This window comes from Bos indicus, chromosome 2 (assembly GCF_029378745.1).
Source record: "Bos indicus isolate NIAB-ARS_2022 breed Sahiwal x Tharparkar chromosome 2, NIAB-ARS_B.indTharparkar_mat_pri_1.0, whole genome shotgun sequence".
NCBI classification, from domain to species: domain Eukaryota; kingdom Metazoa; phylum Chordata; class Mammalia; order Artiodactyla; family Bovidae; genus Bos; species Bos indicus.
This window is the reverse complement of record NC_091761.1, coordinates 98,326,698-98,348,689: the sequence shown is the minus strand read 5'-3', so window position 1 is coordinate 98,348,689 and position 21,992 is coordinate 98,326,698. Positions and strand designations below refer to the sequence as shown.

At 36.2% G+C, this 21,992-nt stretch overlaps 1 protein-coding gene across 1 annotated transcript in view; it reads right to left on the bottom strand.

The window, feature by feature from the left end:
* CPS1 (carbamoyl-phosphate synthase 1) overlaps positions 1-21,992 on the bottom strand; it is a 139,862-nt gene that overhangs the window by 77,070 nt on the left and 40,800 nt on the right. Inside the window, exons 8-19 of the mRNA XM_019976310.2 lie at positions 21,184-21,312; positions 20,534-20,640; positions 19,226-19,364; positions 18,539-18,616; positions 16,826-16,924; positions 14,980-15,075; positions 11,959-12,148; positions 10,508-10,665; positions 8,868-8,996; positions 5,730-5,874; positions 3,751-3,961; positions 1,756-1,954 (exon numbers count right to left, since the gene is read on the bottom strand). Of these exons, the coding sequence (XP_019831869.1) occupies positions 1,756-1,954; positions 3,751-3,961; positions 5,730-5,874; positions 8,868-8,996; positions 10,508-10,665; positions 11,959-12,148; positions 14,980-15,075; positions 16,826-16,924; positions 18,539-18,616; positions 19,226-19,364; positions 20,534-20,640; positions 21,184-21,312 (1,680 nt within the window). The remainder of the gene's footprint in view (positions 1-1,755; positions 1,955-3,750; positions 3,962-5,729; positions 5,875-8,867; positions 8,997-10,507; positions 10,666-11,958; positions 12,149-14,979; positions 15,076-16,825; positions 16,925-18,538; positions 18,617-19,225; positions 19,365-20,533; positions 20,641-21,183; positions 21,313-21,992) is intronic.

The following is a 21,992-nucleotide window of genomic DNA, read 5'->3' as shown; positions in this document are numbered from 1 at the left end:
GAAATAAGGTACTTTATAGTATTACCAAATTAAGAAAATATTTTCAAAGTACTTTATAAAATTTTCAGTATCAGTAACTAGTTCTATAAGTAACTCATCATGAATTTTTATTATTTTTGAGTACATGATAGTATATGGAGAACATTCAATAAAAGAGAAGGAAATGTAACAATAAAAGAATATATAACCATGTTTGTTCAAAATTTGTGCTTTTCAATACTTTACATTATTAAAATTCATATCCATTAAGTGAAGAGTGCACCGTTTTTCAATGGAATAACTATTGAGGCTTTCCCTGACCCTAGCCAACTGCATTCGCATAACGCCTGCCTGTAAATACTGTGTTCTAACTTTTACCACAGTTTGCTGGGAGGGATTGGGGGCAGGAGGAGAAGGGGACGACAGAGGATGAGATGGCTGGATGGCATCACCGACTCGATGGACGTGAGTTTGAGTGAACTCAGCAACTGAACTGAACTGAACTGAATTCATATTATACTTAGGTCTATTAATGTATTCTGAATTTACGAGCTGGAGATAATGTGTCACCATTATCTACATCTCACTCACTATTTCTATCATTCCAGTGTTTATATGTAGTAGTTCAGTTCAGTTCAGTAGCTCAGTTGTGTTCAACTGTTTGAGACCCCATGGACTGCAGCACACCAGGCTTCCCTGTCCATCACCAACTCCTGGAGCTTGCTCAAACTCATGTCCATAGAGTCAGTGATGCCATCCAACCATCTCATCCTCTGTCGTCCCCTTGTCTTCCTGCCTTCAATCTTTCCCAGCATCAGGGTCTTTTCCAATGAGTCAGTTCTTCACATAGGTGCCCAAATTATTGGAGCTTCAGCTTCATCATCTGTCCTTCCAATGAATATTCAGGACTGATTTCCTTTACAATCGACTGGTTTGATCTCCTTACAGTCCAAGGGACAAACTCAGGAAATGTTTACTAATTTGAGTTGAACTGATTATGGCATCCAGTCCCATCACCTCATGGCAAACAGAGAAACAATGGGAACAGTGAGAGACTTTATTTTCTTGGGCTCCAAAATCACTGCAGATGGTGACTGCAGCCAGGAAATTAAAAGACACTTGCTTCTTAGAAGAAAAGCTATGACCAATATAGACAGCATATTAAAAAGCAAAGACATTACTTTGCCAACAAAGGTCCTTGTAGTCAAAGCTATGGTTTTCCAGTAGTCATGTATGGATGTGAGAGTTGGACCATAAAGAAAGCTGAATGCCGAAGAATTGATGCTTTTGAACTATGGTGCTGGTAATGACTCTTGAGAGTCCCTTGGATAGCAAGGAGAACAAACCAGTCAATCCTAAAGGAAATCAACACTGAATATTCATTGGAAAGACTGATGCTGAAGCTGAAGCTCCAATACTTTGGCCACCTGATGCAAAGAACTGACTCCCTGGAAAAGACTCTGATTCTGGGAAAGACTGAGGGTAGGAGGAGAAGGGAGCAACAGAGGATGAGATAGTTGGTTGGTTGGAATCACCGACTTGATGGACATGAGTTTGAGCAAGCTCAGGGAGTTGGTGATGGACAGGGAAGCCTGGTGTGCTGCAGTCTGTGGGCTCTCAAAGAGTCAGACATGACTAAGCAACTGAATTGAACTGAACTGAAGTATCTTCCAGTCAAGAACCCAGTAACCAAGGAAACTTAAGACTTTCAAAAACATTAAGGGTTTGACAAAATAACTGAGAAGAGTGAACTAGAGGAATTAACTAAGGACTCACCTCTCCTACACTTTTCATAGAACTACCAATTCGGCTAGAAGTTCCATGAAAACGATCAAGATCCCAGCGGGGAATCTTGGTAACCATGTAATCCAGGCTAGGTTCAAAGCAGGCTGATGTCTTCCCTGATACAACATTCTTGATTTCTGGAAGTGGAATTCCCAGGGCAATCTTTGCAGCGATGAATGCCAGTGGGTAACTGTAAAGGAGGAGACAATTTTTTCTTTCAGCAATAAGTATTAACAACAGCTCAAAATATAAATTGGCTCTTCTTAGAAATTTTTGTATTATTTCACATCAGGGTATAAAGCATACCTGATTTTTGGTTATGTATGAACATTTAATAGCTCCTTATAAAACATAGTGAGTCATAACAAAGTACAGAGGCATGAATCACAAAAGAGTTCACTCTCTATGCCTGACATGCAGTGTTACAACTCCCAACCTTCAACTTTTCAGTCCAAAATCAATAGTTTCCTTGATAAATAAAGTACTCACTTGTGTATAACCTTCACTAAGAATCTACAGAATATTCTTTTATAAAAATATATACATGGAAAGACAGTGAAGTTAGCTGGTACTATGGCTTCCCAGCTGGCTCAGTGGTAAAGAATCTGCCTGCCAATGCAGGAGATGCGGGTTTGATCCCTGGGTCAAGAAGATCCCCTGGAGAAGGAAATGGCAACCTACTCCAGTTTTCTAGCCTGGAAAATTCTATAGACAGAGGAACCTGACTGGCTACAGTTCATGGGGTCACAAAGAGTTGGACATGACTTAGCAACTAATCAACAATAATAACAATGGAGTATGTAATGATCATAAAATGCAGTCCTTGAAAGTTTGGGTCCTTGCTTTGTCTCCAAATTATCTTTGAACTTTGGGTTCTTTACACAGCTAATATTCTGGAAACTTGATTTTACTCTTCTGGAATGTCAGTTTGGGTAATTGTATTTGAAAAATCAATTCATAGAACTATAGAATTATATATGAGTCCTTTAGTACAACTTCCCAATCTAACAAGTGAGAAAAATGACAGAGACAATATTGATGTATCCAAAGTTCCACAGTCAGTGGAAGAATAAAAAGGATAATTCAGGTTCCCTGACTCTTTCTTAAGTCAAAACTTCTTACACACTCCATGAAACACCGTTGCTACATAAAAATACCTTTGTGTGTGCTTAGTTGCTCAGTCATATCCGACTCTGCAACCCCACATACTATAAAGCCTCTGTCCATAGGATTCTCCAGGCTAGAATACTGGAGAAGGTTGCCATGCCCTTCTCTAGAGGTTCTTCCCAGCCCAGGGACTGAATCTGGGTCTCTTGCATTGCAGGCAGATTATATACCATCTGAGCTACCACCAAGGAAGCCCCCAAAATACCTTTAGAGGTAAATATATTTTCATATAAATGGCATGGATTTTAAATACCAGATGTTAAATATATTAATAGATACAAAAGGCATTAATTACTTTTCCTTCCAGTTGTGCTTGCTAGCAATTGTTAAATAGATATAAATTCCTTTAGTTGTGAGATTTACCTATAGACAAACCACATGTTGTTTGGTCTTGCGAAGTTTTGCTGAAATAAAATAATGTGTATTACATCCTTGAGTCAAGAGAACTATATTTTTTGTCTAACGCTTGCTATACACCTGACAAAGATAGTTGAGGACTCAAATTAAGAATTAATTTGCACTTTTTAACAACATCTGCAAAGTGCAATTAAGAAGCAGATTTTTCACAGCCGGTTTTGACCACCCAGATTTTGATTAGTTTATGATTAGCCAGCAAACAAAGCCAGCTCACAAAACCATTTGCCTCAATCTGGCAGCAAGCTCATTAATAACCACGTTCATAGAGGACGTGACTGGGAGCCAGCCTACAGAAATGGGGACTATAATTTGCAAATGCAGCACAGTCTTTCACTAGCTGTCACTTTTCCAAATCAGTCTGTAAAGAATCTGCAGACCCATGGTCAATCGTTCTGGTCTTACCCGGTAGCTTTTGAGGCCAGGGCAGAGCTTCGGGACAATCTGGCATTCACTTCAATGATGCAGTATTCCATTGAGGTAGGATGAAGGGCAAATTGAATGTTGCATTCACCCACAATGCCCAAGTGGCGAACGACATTGATTGAAACACGTCTCAACAACTGAAACTCCGCATTGGAGAGTGTCTGGGCAGGGGCCACGACAACTGAGTCACCTGTACATCCAGGAAACACTTGTTATTTGGAAGCATATATAAATCAGCTCAGTGACTTAACAATCCATTTGCGTGACCCAAGACACAGAATAGACTAAGGGTTTGCTGGGAATAGAATTATCTTAAGGAAATACATACAAAGCACGTTCCCTCTGATTGTTTCACCTATATTACTCGGACAATAGACTATACAATCCATGGAATTATCCAGGTCAGAATACTGGAGTGAGTAGCCTTTCCCTTCTCCAGGGGATCTTCCCAACCCAGGAATAGAACCCAGGTCTCCCACATTGTGGGCAGATTCTTTACCAGCTGAGCCACAGGGGAAGCCCATGAATACTGTAGCAGGTAGCCTATCCCTTCTCCAGCGGACCTTCCCAACCCAGGAATCAAACCAGGGTCTCCTGCATTGCAGGTGGATTCTTCACCAACTGAACTATCAGGGAAGCCATGATAGCTCAGACACGTTTACAGAAATCACTCTAAGCTTTCCCAAATGTATCCAGCAATCAAGGCTTAGTCATCTACTTACTCGATTGACATTAACTTCTTCAGTTTCTCTTCTCTGTATCATAAATCATCTCTCAACTAATTCCTTCCATAAAATATCAACTCCTCTTCACCTATACAGGCTCATCCATCAATTTTCTGTATCACATCCCTTCCCATTTTCTCACTTCTCTCCCATCACAGCCCCCTGTATCTTCAACATGTTATTCCTTAGTCACCATCCTTTCCACCTACAAACAAGCTCTAATCATTACAAGCTCAAAAAGCCCCTTCCCCAACTGCCAGATGGTTACAAAAAACATCTCTCTCATTCCTTAATGACAAAACCTCTTGAAAGTTTACCAGTTCTACTCATCACTCGCAGCCATATAATTCCTTTCCACATGGCTCACATAACCAACCTTGCATTCAAACTGTTCTCTTAAATATCCAAAAGCAACATTGAATCCTCATTCTTGACCTTTCATAGTATTTGCTACAGTCAAAATCAAAGCTCTTTTATAAAACTTGTGCCTACATTGGCTTACTTGGTAACTATCACTCCCTTCTTTTTCTTCAACACCAATCCTTTATTTTTCTTCCACCTATAAATCTGTTTCCCAGGGTTTGATCATTGACTCTAGTTTTCTTTCTACATCTATGGTCTTGAATACTCAGTCTATGCTTCCAGTTTCCACTATTTCCTTTATACCAAGACTTCCAATAACCTTGCATTAACTTCTTTATTTTTATCCTTTTTCTTGAATTACAACTCCATATTCTCAAACCTCTTTTAGAGATTTCCACCCACCCTTCAAATTTAGCATTTCTAAATCCTAAGTCATCATCTTTGCCCTCTTGTCTAACTAGCTTCACTTGCTGAGAAACCTATTTATTTCATCTATTTCTATTTACTGTGGCTATTTTCTTATTCACCTGGTGACTAAAACTCAGTCTGCTTTAAGCCTTCTTAATCTCATGCCCTACTTCTCAACATCAAGTCTTACATATTCCATCTTCACTATATTGCTTATGTTTGACCCCTTCCTCAAGTGAAATCAAGATAATAATACATCCCCTACTTCAGAGAGTTTTTGTGAAGATTAAATTAAATATGGGAGTATTTTGAATCCTGTGAAATATGTATGTATACAATTGTATCACTATTGTGCCCGCTAAGAATACTAATTTAAAGAAAGGAACTTAATAACAAGTGCTTTGAGCCATCAGATACATGAGTTGAAGGCATTACCATAATGCTTGAAGATTCCTTGCCTACCTGTATGAACACCCATGGCATCAACATTTTCCATGTTACAGACAGTGACACAATTGTCATTAGCATCTCGGACCACTTCATATTCTATCTCTTTCCAACCTGTCACTGACTTCTCCACCAGAATCTGGTTGGTCATAGCAAAAGCCTGGAAATTGGTGAAAAAAGAAACCGAAGAATAAGAAAGGAACTAGGTTTAATGTATTTGGCAAAGTGCCCCAGCCTAAACCCTGGTCCCACTGAAGTCTCAAGCCTAGTCCCCATCCTTTTCTATGCTCCAGAAGGCACCATGTGTCAGAAAATCAGTGAGGTACTAGGAATAGCATCCTGCAGTGAATATGCTTGATTTATATTATTGAGGCTTGCCATTCAAAGTGCTGATATGACATTAAATCAAACTAATTTAGGCAAAAGGGAAAATAATTGAGCAATCAGGCAAAGGAAAATGAAATTATTTCAGTAGCTAGGCTTCTGTGAAACCAGAAAATGTGATAAGTGCAAATAAATATGGAAAAATAAGTCTAAAGACTCTTTCTCTAAAATAGCTGAGGATGCTTTGTAAAGAACATACACAATAAAAGTCACTTGATGTTGATGAGGGGAAGAAAGGAGATGATGATGGTTGTAAACAGTTAGCCAAGATGGCATATGAAACTTGGGAATTAGAAGAATCATATGCAGCTATTATTATGGGTAATCACTGCCTAAGTGCTTAAATATTGAGTCATAGATCATGCATGCTTGATTAAACAGATATGAATTAGTATAATTATCGTTCCTTATTTACTCTGTACCCATTGCTGAGTAGAATGCTGAACCCAAAATCTGAAAGAGGTGGTCTCTAACCTTAGGACATTTAGTTGCTGAAAAATCCAAGGAAGAAATGTCCCTTTGTCTCATAATAGATTTGATTTGTGATGGCAATGAAAGCAACTGGACAACGTAGTCTGATTTTTTTCAAATTATTAGCAGGTACCATAATGAAATAATAACTCAATGTAAGTATTCTGTGATGTGCCTCAACACTGTTTTTTTTAACCTCAGTCAACACTACATGCTCCAGCATGTGCACTTGAAAACGTAACACTTTTGGCCTCACAGCTACCCATGATGAGGTTTTCAAAGTGGTTAAGAAACTCTGTAGCCAGTGTGAACAACTTAATAATGATTAATTTATCATTTGGATTACCTGCTAATAGAAGAAATCTCAGAAACAAAGGAGATGAATGGGGGAAGCCTTTTGCATTCTAATGCAACAGACTGGACACAAGGACAGTTAAGATGAGCTTCCATTGTTGCCTCAGCTACTTTTTCTTTCAAGTCTCAGATTTTATACAAAGATAATTTAGGGACCTACATCAGGTTAATGCAGTTTCTAATGATGCTAAATATAATCTCAAGAGAGTAAGGGGTAGCTTGAAAGTGAGTGTTGGTAGCTCAGTTGTTTCCCACTCTTTGTGAACCCATGGACTATAGCCTACCAGGCTTCTCTGTCCATGGGATTTCCAGGCAAGAATATATGGGTGGGTTGCCATTCCCTTCTCCAGGAGATTTTCCAAATTCAGGGATTGAGCCCAGATCTCCTGCACTGCAGGCAGATTCTTTTGCTTAGAATATAACAATATACATCATTTTTCTCACAGGAAAAGCTAGCTGTATAAATAATTTAAAGTATCCCATTCCAAAGTTAATCTTCATTGTAAATATTTTGGACGACTGAATATTCAGAGTGCTTTTATACTGTAAAAAAATATTTTTAATTGAGAATAAATATGCATTGTCATGATTGACAGTAATAATGAGGTTGTTAATATTAAAAACATTAGGAATATCTAATGTGCTAGAGGAAAAAAATGTATACCTCCATAAGCATCTTTTCTTTAAATACATGATTCAAAAGTCCAGAATGGAAACAAGAAACATTTATATTAGAAATGTTTCTCTTTGTGGAGGTTTGTTTTGGCAACTTTAGAAAAACTCAGTCCATGTTTTGGACATGTAAATTTGCCATTGCAGTTATTTGTTGTTGTTTAGTTGCTAAGCCCAAATTTGACTCTTTTGCAACCCCATGGACTGCAGCCTGCCAGGGTCCTCTGTACATAGCATTTCCCAGGTAGGAATACTGGAATGGGTTTCCATTTCCTTCTCCAGAGGATCTTCCTAACCCAAAGATCAAACCCATGTCTCCTGTTTGGCAGGTGGATTCTTTATCACTGAACCACCAAGGAAGCCCTGCAGTTATTTAAGTACATTTAACTTTATTTATCTATTCTCAAAATCTTACAACAATTCAAGGACATCATCTTTTCTGTTTCACTCTCAAAAGTAATGATAAAGGTATAAACTCTGCTTGATATTTACTCAACACCCCCCAAAATAGCCATCACAATAATTCTGTCAGCTTTGTATCCATAACTGCCCCATGGAAAGTTATATGAGCCTCTTGGGCACAAACACATCCATTAAATGTGAACAAAAGTCACTGCTCTCATGGAGCATGGTTTCTGTGTTAATATCTATTTTTTGGAGCATATCTGAATTTTCTCAAGATTTTCCCTTTAATACTTAAGAAAAGAAGTATTCAGAAATCCATTAGAGTGATTTTGCTGAAAAGTAAATTGTAAGCACTCAAATCTCACTTTTGCTTATATGTGTGTGTGGCAGTTGGCAAGAGAAACCACTCATTCATGATACTATGAGGTTTATACTGTATTTATTTTAGACACCTAAATTTGAGGTAAAGCTAAGCTGCTCAATATGTTATATTTTCCTTACTGGACACCATCCATGTCATATTGTTTCAAAACATAACAGCAAAATGGAATATTATATTCTGGGTGTTTTTTTTTAAGCCACTAAAATAAGTTTAACATCATATGTGTTTTGGAGCAGATTTTGAAGCAGAGGGAGATAGAATTGGATTGGCTGCCCAACAATGAAATCAGTAGACAGTACAGTGAAGATAGCTGCACTGCACTTCCATTTCAAAAGTGTCATATCTTGGACAACAATTTAGAGATGTGGCAGTGATTTATAAACAGAGAAAAGGTCATTTTTTTTTTAATCTGTGTAACTTTCTTTAATTGAAAGAGTACATCAGGGAGTTTTCTTATTAAGAATTTGGTCTGCAAAAACACATACCTTTGTGCTGAGGTCCATTAAAGTCTCCCTATTAGGACAGAGGCCTGAGCCTAACCCGCCCAGGGCGTAAGCAGAACGGATCATCACCGGGTAGCCAATGTTGTCTGCTGCCTTCAGTGCATCCTCAATCTGTCAACAAGAACATGGACTCAAAGCTGTAAATGCTGACCACACTAGCAGAGAATACCAACCAAGAGAGTCTGGTGATTCAAGTGTGACAGTTTATTTGGGGGAAAAGACTATGTTCAATTATTCCCTCATTGCCTTCTGAGAAAGAAGTATTATTTTAAGGATTTTAAGTTAAATTTTAGGATTTTTTAATGTACAGTGAAGGCTCTTTTCTAATCCCTTTGGGGTAAATTTTATTAAAATTTAATAAAAATATTAATGATAAATTGTTAAAAAATAGAAATAATGACCAAAGGCAAAATAATTGTCATTCATTTGAGAATGAGGGCCGTATTGAAATTTTACATTCAGTGTAAAAGTCTTCATCTCGTAACAAAACAAGGTTTTCTACTACAGAATCTAACTGGAATGCTATCTAGAATGAGAGTTTTCATTTTCCAAGTTCAGTCAGAGAGTGGTCCCAGAAGCTTGGAATTTTTTTTGTTTTTTAACTTACAGAATACAACATATGGTGGCTATATTTTTCTGTCATGGAATATTATTACACTACCAATGGGAGTGTAATTACACCTTTCCCATATGCCTGTTTCTCATCCTAAGGAAGCAAGGACATAATTAAATCGGGCAATGAAAGAATAAATGTATAGCAAGAGCTTTCCAAATGTTCAGCAGAGCTATCCTGGGACTACTCCTGATTGACAGCTTTGCAACATGCTATGTACTTGATAATGCTCTTTTCTGAAAACACACATAGCCCATTTTTAGTTGTCCCAGCAGTATCTGCCTTATCCCAGAAGATTTGCCTGTTTCTACAATGGGGAAGTTTCATCAGAAACTGCTTCCACTACCCCCATTTCACTGACTGTATGCCTGAAATCAGGAATAAAGTCACAGACAAAAACAGATACACAGAAAGTCTGACTTTTTCCTGGTATCCGGTAAAAGCCTATCAAGAGGTACAGGACACTATAGAACGTGATTAAGAGAAATGCAGAACAAACTTTCCTCTTTAAACAACTAAGTCACAGGTTTCTCAATTATAAATATTACTGATTAGATCCAATGGCCTTTTTTGTAAGATGATTTTATTGTAAAATGTTTATTACATTCTAACAAAAACTTTAAAATCAATCATTTCCCATTTGTAGGACATTCTCACAAAATGTGTGACTAATCCCAGGAAGAAGGTAAAAATTACTTTGGCATTGCAAGTTGATATGCTTCTTTGTTTTGATTCAGGAGATCTGATACTCAGGGCACTTCAGCCATTGATAAACCACATCACCTGTGGGTTTATGCTTCCCTTTTCATAAAATAAAATATTAATATGCATCCCTAATGTTTCAGTATTGAATGTTGCAATTAATACACAGTGTCCTTGAAGTACTAACACATTTCTGGAAGAAAATATATGCAAATAAAACACTTTATTATTTTTCAGCATGACAAATCATTCTCTCTAAATGCAAGACACATAATGGCCCTGCTTCTCTAGAACAAAGATTTCTTACCGATTCCACTGCAAAGCTTGGAGCAATTTTTTCATTAATTTCATTTAGTTTGTCTGAGAACAGCTGTCTATCTTCTGTGGCCATAATAGATTCAACTGAAGTTCCCAGGACTTTCACACCATATTCCTTGAGCACACCTCTCCTGAATAATTCCACTCCTACAGAACAACAAAATAAATAAATCAATACATAACAATAATAAATAAGCAAAATAAATCTGTTTTTAAAATATCTTATGTTCTCTATAACAGATATCTGAACGCAACTTTTTTAAAAAAAATCTTAACTACAAAAAGCTCCCATTGGCCACAAAAGAATTATACTTAGGGTAAAGAAAAGTTTTGAAAGAAAAATTCTGAAGACATTTTAGCAACATATTTTGTTGATGCTAAAATATCTTCAGAATTTTTTTTTTCCAAAAAGTTTTTGTTGGTACTGGGCTTTTCAGGTGGCACTAGTGGTAAAGGGCCTACCTGCCAATGCAGGAGGTTTAAGACATGTGGATTCGATCCCTGGATTAGGAAGATCCTTTTGAGGAGGGTTTGGCAACCCACCCCAGTATTCTTGCCCGCAGAATCCCATGGACAGAGGAGCCTGGAGGGCTACAGTCTATAGGGTCGCAAAGAGTCGGACATGACTGAAGCTACTTAGCACACACATGCACTTTGTTGGTGTTACTATTACATGTATGTTCACTTTTATTCTCAGAATAAAAATTATTATTCTAATTAATAAAAATCATAGGATTACTGTAAGGCTTAAGATTTTAGTATATTTCCTTTCCTTCTAAGGAAAGTCTATTTCTATAATGAACTTCTCTTATTTAAATAATCCCACTGATGTAGGTATCTATCTGGGCTAAAAAGTATCAAAATTGTTTGTGTTCCTACTAACTTGACGTCTAGTTTTGGCTGCTTTTTACAGTTGATATACACATTACATCACCAATTGCTTCCTGGAACTAGCCATGGGATTCTCAATAATGATCTATTTCTAAAGGTTTAAAACATTTTAAATAGGACAGAGCTTGGACTCAGCAGTTGTGTGAAGGGATGATAGAGAGACTCATCTATGTGACCATGAAAATATATGTAACACATAAGAGCACAGAGCACTTAATCAATGTTAATTTTCATTTTTCATTCATAATAGTTCTCAGAGTTTCACTGGAAGCAGAGAAAAGCAGTATCATGGGACAGAGGAGGGGACTCAAAAAAACCTACTTAACCACCGCAAAGCATTAAAGCAAAAGGTTTCCCTTTTGTGCCCCAGCTGTTCTGGGGAATAAACTGGTAATTATCATCATGTGACATTATCAGGTGGCTGTTTGCTAAGCTTCCTCACACGGAGGAAAGCTTTTATGAACACACAGAGCACAAATGTTAAATAAATTAAAATAAATTGTTATATATAGGTACATAAAGCAAAACTCTGCAAATAAAAGAACTCACCACAATTCAGAGCTGTCTGGCCACCCATGCCTAGAATTAACCCATCTGGCCGTTCCGCTTTGATGACCTCTGTGACAAACTGAGGGGTGATGGGAAGAAAGTAGACAGTATCTGCTTGCTTTAAGCCCACTTCATTGGTTTGCACCGATGCAATATTTGGGTTCATCAGGACAGTTTTGACATTTTCTTCCTGAAAGAAACAAAAGGATCTAGAATCTTAACACGTGATCTAAAGAGAATAGTCATAATTCAAATGAAGAGTATTATTGGGTAACAAAATTTTAGGTTATTCCATGGGCTGCAGAGATCAGTAACAGGACCATTGTGAATGGAAGTTAAAAGATGACAAACATTTGGTGAGAGGAAGAAAGAAAATTTCTTGAAAATAAAACTATCTAAAAAGAACTGCTACTTCATGACAATCATTCTAAATTCCTTGTCACTACCTGTATCAAGCAAAGCTGGAGATGTTTTCTATAGAATTTGACCAGAGGTCCGCAAATACTACGCAACTTTACGGCTCAATTGACCCTAAAAGAATAAAATATTCTGAATTTTTCTGAATGAGTAAAATATAAAATGGAAAAAAAGACAACATCAAAACTGCTTCCTTTTCTAACGTTTCTTGAAAAATAACATTGAGCATGTGCTTTAAATGCAAGATAATGTATTCCCATCTAGCTGGAAGCACTGAGAGCCTTCTGCTGGTTTCCATTTTCCTTAGATTTTCATGCCTGCTGTAGTGTTTTGACAAAGAGCGTTATACAACTGTTTATACATATAATATAAAAAGAAAATGACCATATGGCAAAAAAAAGAAAAAATAAAAATTTGTGTGTATATGTGTGTGTGAAGATATTCATAGCCCTATCTCATTCCTGACATCTGGAGAGACCCCTAAAATAATTCTTCATGTAGGGTACTAAGGATAATAACTTTATAAACCAGGATAAGGGTGACAGTTAGTAAAATAATTATTATGAAATATGGCCAGATGGTTCTTTTTTTTTACCCATCAACATGTCAATTTTGAACTCTTCTAAAAAGTCAACAAAATATTCAAATGAAAGTATAGAAATCATCCTTGAAAGCCCTACATATCCTTAGGGGGAGGGTCTGGATGAAAAATGAGATATATTTCATGCTACCTTAAATTCAAATAGTGCCTTAAAACTTGTGATGTTCTTTAATTCTTATTCTTCATCTAAAATGTATAACTTCACCTTTTGGATGTAATGCATATAAAAAATACTAATACAACTTATGAAAATATTAGTTCATAATAAAACTACCAAATAGGATAAAGAAATTGCAGGCTAGTTTAATGTGTTCTAAACTCTGAACACATTTAAATTGTGTTCTAACCAATCTTAACCATTGGACACCCACTAATTATCTATTGAAAGATAAGTTTAACCTCAATACAGTGAAATAGAGGATGAGATGGTTGGATAGCATTACCAACTCAATGGACATGGATTTGAGCAAACTCTGGAAGATAGTGAAGGACAGGGAAGCCTGGCATGCTGCAGTCCTTGAGGTCGCAAAGAGTGGGACACGACTGAGCAACTGAACTGAACTGTGAAATAAAGCACACTTTGAAAGAGACACTGATGTATAGAACAGTCTTTTTGACTCTGTGGGAGAGGGAGAGGGTGGGATGATTTGGGAGAATGGCATTGAAATGCCTATAATATCATATATGAAATGAGTCGCCAGTCCAGGTTCGATGCACGATACTGGATGCTTGGGGCTGGTGCACTGGGACGACCCAGAGGGATAGTATGGGGAGGGAGGAGGGAAGAGGGTTCAGGATGGGGAACACATGTATACCTGTGGCGGATTCATTTCGATATTTGGCAAAACCAATACAATATTGTAAAGTTTAAAAATAAAAAAAAGAAAAAAGAAAGAAATAAAGAAACCTGTTTAATCATGTTTTAAAAAAAAAAGAAAATGTACAAAAAAGCCTGTGTGCATGTGGGTGAACACACATGGGTGTATGGAGAAGAGTATTAAAAATAAAAACAAATGGAAAGAAGGGTAAAGTAATTGGGGCAGGGGGCTGTGTCTATTTTCAACAGACATCTGTCAGGAGAAAAATCTCTGTATATAGAATACTGAACAAAATAAAGAGAAAAAGGAAAAATTTGGCCATCTTTCATATTGGTTGGCCTCTTGCTGCCTTCCCTATGTAGCTCTTTCCTAGCCAGGTCTCTTTGTGAGAGTGTCTTGACACCACAAAACCTGTGGCAAGGTCACAGAGAGCACACATTGCCTTTGGATGGCCTGATTAACACTAAAATGTGGACTATTCTGGAAATAAGGACACCAAAGAGAAGCCAAGTTAGTTTTTCAACAGAAATAGCATACATGTACAGTGAGTTTTCTACAGGTTTATTTTACTATGATAAAGATGGGGAAGATTTCCAGAGACTGAGGAAACAGGGAGGATATTCTTAGCAACTTAGTTATTAAACCCTCTATTCCACTCGACCTGGTAGGTCATCCAGTCCAAGTCACAGATAATGAAATTAGGTGGCCCACAATAACTTCTAAAGATTGGACAAAAGTCATTGTTGCCTTTACTCCTCTGGTTGGATCTTCCCCATTTCAACCAAAGAGAAGCCTGAAATATCCTTTAGAACATTCAAAGTACTTTACAGCACCAGGTATGTCCAAGTTCTCTTTCACACAAAAGACAAATATGCTTTAAAAGCTCACTGCCTTAACAAGTACTATCTATAGTGTAGACTTATATGTTTTTAGTTTAAATAGGGATATCTTAGATAATTTTGGAGATTAATCCAATCTTCTTAATTTGCAGGTGTGCCCAGTTGAGAAAGTTAAAACTCTTGTCTGTGATCAAACTTCCTTTTATATAAGATGTGTAAGGAATAGTGAAGGAAATTAATTATAGTGACTTTGAAAAGAGATAGTGTCATAAATCTAAATTATAAAATACTAATTAGACTCATTAAAGGGAGTATATTAATTCCAGGAAAGATCATGGTCTCTCACCTTCATGGCTTTTACAGCTTGCGATCCCGAGTAATCAAATTCACCTGCCTGACCAATGGACAGACCTCCTGATCCTAGGATAAGGACTTTGGAAACCTGTAAGCAATAAAAAAATGACATCACTTTTATTACTAATATGGGAAAATAAGTCATTTTTAAGTATGGTAAATAACCTATATTGTCAGGCTTTATGTGGGGATTTAAAGTACAATGTTTTGAAATATACATGAGTAAAAAGATCAATAATTTAAACATCTCAAAAAGCAATTTCCAAAGATCATGAAGCTTCTTTCACTTAAGCAAAAAATTTTTGGAAGAGGTCTACATCTTATTTAAACATATATAAATATCTAAAAATAACTACATATATATGGAAATGTATATCTATATGTGCTTATAATAAATATAATATATATAATTTTTAGATAATCTCCTTAAAATTTATTTGGCTAAATGTATTATTATTCCGTGGGTTTCTGTTGGACAAATAATGGGCATAAATGGAAACAAGCCTGTGAGCCTTTCCTAACAAACGAAAACACAGAAGACAAGGGGAAACAGGAACACCTTTATATTTACATTTTGCCTTTACTTTGTGGTTCAATCCAGAAATATTTACAGAAAAAACAATAATAAAAAGATCATGTTTTAGCTACATACTGAAATTCATACAAGTTATACATATGACTTCAAGCAAGTAATAATACTGCTTATTTTTAACCACAACTGCCAAGCCATTCAGAGGAAGAAGATGTTCTAGGTCACTGCAAGAAACAAGGACTTAGGAAACAGTTTGTATTAATGGAGTGCCTACTGTGTGTAATGCAATGTAGAATCCCAAGTTCCCCTTTACCTCACCATTTAAAAAAAGGAAGGCATCTGAAAAATATGAGCTGATATTATGAGAAAAACACTATATGGTGGATGGCTTCGTTAGCTATGGAGAACCCACAGTTTGATTCCACACTGAGTGGCTGGATTACCTCCAATCTCTCCATCTCAGTAAAAGAGGCTGTCATAGAAATCTTTAACACAAACTATCTAATTCAACTTATCATTTTATGTAAGCATATAAATCAATTATTTTTGTTCATGATAAGAGGATTTTACATATATGTGTGTGTATATATACACACATATATAATAAATATACATATATGTACATGTGTGTATGTACCTATATATACATATATGTGTGTGTACATATATAATACACATATATACATATATATATGTATATATACTTAAAAATACATCTATAGCCTTCTACATTTTATGTAATAATGATGTGAGTATGCCTTAACTTTGAAAGAAATGAGTGAAACCTTTTCATATTAACATACATATTCAAACAAATAAGGATTCAAGTCTTAGGCTATATTAATCCTTATCTATCTGCTCTTTGGAGGTAAAATAATATTATTCCATTCATGATGTTAAATAATAGATCTTCTAGTTAAAAAAATGTGATCATTATAACGACTGTAGTCTGAACTGTATCTCAAGCACGCATCGGGCTCTGGTTTATCGAGTAATGGACAATTCATCAAATTTGAAATTAAATTAAGTCTTACTCCTTATTAAATTATTTTTATTAAAAATGTTCTAGAAGAGGTGAACTTTAAAAGACATGATTTTTAAATCACAACATGAAGGTTCCAGTGAACATCCAATGACTCATGTAGAATAGACCAAATAGTTAGCTGTTAAAATGACAGATGATTGCAATATCACCAATCATCTTTCATAGACATCAAAACAGTTTACTTCATTCACTTAATAAAGGCATCACACAATAGAGAAAATCCAAAATACATACACCAAAAAGAAGCCCACGTATACTGACCTCAACTCGAGATGCTACTAGGCCTGGCTTTGGTAGTACCGATGTAATGGTGGTTCCTTTCTCCTTCTTTATCAGTGAGACAAAGGAATCAAACAGATACTAGAAAAAATAGAGCCAACTAGTTAGAAGTTGCAAAACTCACAAAATTGTCACTTAAAATACAGTATGTCCAGTTCAACTTGAACTTTAGATAAGCAACAAATAACTTTTTAGGATAAGTATTCCTATCAATATTTGTTTGGGGGTGGGGGTTGCCAAAGCTAGCAAAACTAAATATTTATTACTATAAGAATTAGATCAAATAAACACTTCTAACTGCTCATGTCAAATTCTATTAAAAGAACATTTTCAGCAGACAATGAACATTTCAGATAATGCCTTCTGAGAATGTCATTTTCAGCCCCTTAATTATGAAGCATTTTCTTCTTCTAAATAAAACTCTAGCTGTGCAAAAAAAAAAAAAAAGAAAAGCTATACTACTTATGCACCCTACTGTGAGAAATAACTGGATTTTTAAATTATCTATCAGGTCTAAAAATATCTCTAAAGATTGTGTTACATATACAAATATTTCTAAGATTCATAAGCTTTACAATGAATTTATTTCCACTGTTGCACTAGACATGACAAATTTCAACAAATATATTCATTTTGCAACTATTTGGCAGAAAAAAAGAACTAAGTGAGACCAGATATCACATATTTTAATTTCAGTGTTCCTAATCTGAAGTAGGCAAATAATAGGCAAATAATCTAAATTTTAAGTTAAGTATTTAGCACGCATTAGGCAATAGATGTATATGTATGCAACTAATGTTATTTTTGAGTGTGGATAATGTTGTACTGACTTTGGCTATTAAGAACCGTTCTTTCCTAATAATACTGAAACAAGAAAAAAATACAAATATCTGAAAAGGGCAATTCGGGGATGAGGAAGTAGAGTCTACAGAGGGAAAATTCCTCTTCTCTTCATTTTGCCTAGCTGTCTTTTCTGAGAGCATCTGCTGACAAGGAAGAATTGTCAGTACCACTACTGCAGGCCCTAGCATGTACAAGAGGAAGAGTCACTTCAGACTTCCCAGACTTCTCTGAATATCTCCACAAGCCCTTTTTGGAAAGATGTTCTTGAACACTGAACCAAAAACTCACACAAAGAGGTAAAAATATTAAATTTAAAACAAAACTCCTCTAGGCATTCCTTATGGTTCTTTGCTTAAGCCATCTGACTCATATGTGTGTGCAAGCATACCTTCCCCACTCCCCACAACCCTGCTCTTCTTCTTGCTCCTGCTGCTGTTTATTTTCCCTTTATGGCTATACAACCAGTTGCCATAGGGATTTTCGTGAAGTTACAGATGGGGGATTAAAATTTCATTTCAGTTATGAGAACCAGAGAGCAAGAGGGAATTCATTTGCATAGTGCAACAATTGTAAATTTCAGAACTAAATATATTAAAATGATAATCATTTAAATAAAAATCACAGTTTCTTAAGGGCTTTCCGACTTCAAATTTTTAAAAAGATTGAAGTTTCCTCCATGATATTCATGGGGAAATTTTTCAAACAACACAGGCATTATCAAAGCACTCTTTTGAAGAATGATTTGTACCAACACCACCCAGGTATTTATTTTGTTTTCTCAGTTTTTCACATAAGTATATTTCTGATTTTAAAGAATTTTAATATGTAATAGACCTCATCTTTCTGACATACCTCAGTGTCTGTTGGCCCTGGGCCAACTTCTGGGTGGAACTGCACACCAAAGAAGGGTTTGCTCTCATGCATAATCCCCTAAAGGAATAAGAAATTGGAAGAAATTCATTCAGTAACAATGAGTGTCAACCAGGAATAGGTATGAATCAGTGGACAATGAAGTTCAAATTTTCAAAACTAAGTTAAAAGTTTAAGAACGTTCTAAGAATAAACAGTACTAATAAAAATAGGCCAATTCCCCTATTTAAAAAAAAAAAAAAAAAAAACCTAGCCTGTTCTATAACATTTCAGGCCCTTCTAGGCTCTGATCAGAACCAACTCAAATCCTCTTCTTTTTTCCAACTCCTAAATTACTTCTCCAAGGGTTTCTCAAAGGCTACTTCAGTGTTGAGTTGCAGAGACCTGCATAGACTGGTCCCAAACAGATCTCCTTCTACCAATCACCCATTAGCAATGAATGTGTAAAACAGTCATTGATTAACCACTCAAATTGTGGGTCTTTAATGAGTCAACTGATAAGGGAATAAGACAGAAAGAAATTACTTTTTTAAAAAGTAGAGGGCTATGGAAAATAATCTATAACAAGAATTATTCCACATACATACCCTAGAAAAGCCCACATAAATAAGGGAAAGGTATTTGTGAAACAGAGTATTAAAACTCCTGTATTTCTCTTCACTCACTTACCTCGTTTGTTTGATCATTAACATTCACAAAAAGTGGTTTCCAGCCAGCAGGAAGGGTGCTGTCCAGGGCATAGCCATGATTCTGAGCAGTAATGAAAGCCTGTCTATTTGTGATATTCAAAACAGGTTGATTCTGCCCTCTGGATAGAAAAGGTGAAAAATAATATAGAAAAGGAAAGGCAAAGAAAATAATATAAATGCATTAGACGTAAAATAGAGAGTAAGAAAAGCCTATTAAAATTCAAAAGTTTCAATTGCTTAGTGAAAAATTACTCCATGAGAAAAATTACAGATTGTTAATCCCATAATTTTAGCCAAAAAAAAAAGTCAATTCAGGAAGCTTTGTTGTGTGCTAAATATCAGGTCTATTAAACTTATATGATCGGTTTTAAAAAAGGGGAATTGCACTCATAACAAAAAAGTTAAGAGATGCTTACTAGCTTGCTGCTGCTACTGCTGCTAAGTCACTTCAGTCATGCCCGACTCTGTGCGACCCCATAGACGGCAGCCCAACAGGCTCCCCCGTCCCTGGGATTCTCCAGGCAAGAACACTGGAGTGGGTTGCCATTTCCTTCTCCAATGCATGAAAGTGAGAAGTGAAAGTGAAGTCGCTCAGTCGTGTCCGACTCTTAGCGACCCAGTGGACTGCAACCCACCAGGCTCCTCTGTCCATGAGATGTTCCAGGCAAGAGTACTGGAGTGGGGTGCCATTGCCTTCTCCGATGCTTACTAGCTTAGAGACAGACAAATATAAGCAATTTCTTTTAATGCTGCTGCAGTAATTTTAAAGCCAAAAGAGAGTACTTAGGGGATAATAAAGAAGTTACTCCTCAGTCCTGAATCATTTTGAATCATACTTCATGTGGAGGGTGGACTGGGAGGGAAAGTTCCATGTTGAATAAATTAACATCATTTAGGGTAAGGAAGTAAAACCAATAGGATCTGAAGGTTGCTGGGTTCTTGAGTTACACTAGTTTTATAAAATTGTCAGCAGCAGCAGTGCTCTGAAATCAAGCTTAAAATCCGAACATTTTCCCTTGGAATATCATTTGAGTATTATAACTTCAATTTAAGTCAAGGAAAAGAAAATAACTTTAAATTTTGACAAAGTTATTGTTAGAGAAGGCTGCCTTTCCAATATGTGATAAAAATTGTAGCAGGTAGTCAGACAACTGTGAACCATGTAATAGTGTGGCTATCTATTTATTCTGAAGAAAACGCCATGTAAGTTCTCTAAGCCTTTTTGGTTTAGTTACTAACAGTATTTCAGAGCCAGTCTGACATGTAAACAGAAGCATAACTGCCTTACCTGTTGGCCATGGACATCTTGTAGACTTGGGCACCAGCAGCCAATCCTGTTATTAAATTTCCTGTACTGATTCCAAACAATGGTTCCTTGCGATCACTCTCCAAGATCTAAATTAGGAAAAAAACTTTATTAATCCAAAAGATCAGGTCCAAAATATAAAAATATATACAACCTCTGAAGAAATAAAATGAAGCATTTTTGCCCCTTAATTTACAAGGTAAAGAAAATAGTAATTGAATAAAAGGTTAGATTATGACTAAGGACAGGATTGACAATTTGCAAGCATTAAAATTCAATATAATGTACTTAACACCCAGACTAAGTTAAATCTAGTTTAATATTTCTCTAGAAATTTGAAAGTCTTATAGGTCCCAAGGTCATGGTGAGTAACACAAGTTATCATCTTACAATTGTTCAGACAACACATTTGGAAATCGGACTCCAGCTATTAACACTCAAGGACACAATCTCAGTTACTCTGCCTGAAGGTCTTTGCTCTTTCTCCTGTAGAACTCTCTCCTGGCTGTGCTGACATTACCTCGAAAGTCACAAACAGAAGTACTAAAAATATTTTTGTATAAATAAAGTATATTACAGAACAGACTCCCTCCAGTTCACACACAGACACACACTCTCCAGGTTCACCATACCTTTTTTACATTCTGAATTAGTGGTTGTGCAAGAGCTGGGTTACCAGGTCCTCCAGCAATTAAAAGCCCATCATACTCCATCTTGGTGAAATCATGATTCCAAGGCACTACATGCACTTCTGCCCCTCGCTGGAAAAGAAACACGAGATGGTCAACTGGGGACTTCCCTGGTGCCCCACAGGGAGTATGGGCTCGATCCTTTGTTGGGGAGCTAAGATTCTCATGGCCAAAAAAACAAAACATAAGCAACAGAAGCAGTTTTGTAACAAATTCAATAAAGACTTGAAATGGCCCACATCAAAAAAAAAAAAACTTTTTTATAAAAGAATTTAATAATATTTAATAATTCAATTTAATAATATTTTTCTTTGCCAAAGTGATTAACCTTCTCTTGGCTAATTATTCCCGAAAGGGAAGGGAAACAGAGTACATGACTCAAATAAATAATGCTGAGCAAAAATTCTTTAGGTGACATATTTTGTATGGTGTAAAGGGACTCTATAATAAAATGTGGAAAAAATAGCATTTAAGTTTTGATTCTAAAAAAATAGATAATGCAGTTTCCCATACTTCCTCTCACTTCAGGAGGTTGCAAACCTAAAGGCTTCATGACTAGGCACGCAAGAACACAGGTGATCTTCACTTACTCCAGGAAAGGGAGTGGCAAAACAGAAGATAAACCCATTTCCTCCAATATTTATTTTGGTCCACCTCTCACCTTTTTCAATTCCTCATTTTTTTAATCTTACCAAATTTTAATCAGCCTTCTTTCCTCGGTTTTTTCATACTTATATTCTAATAGAAAAATT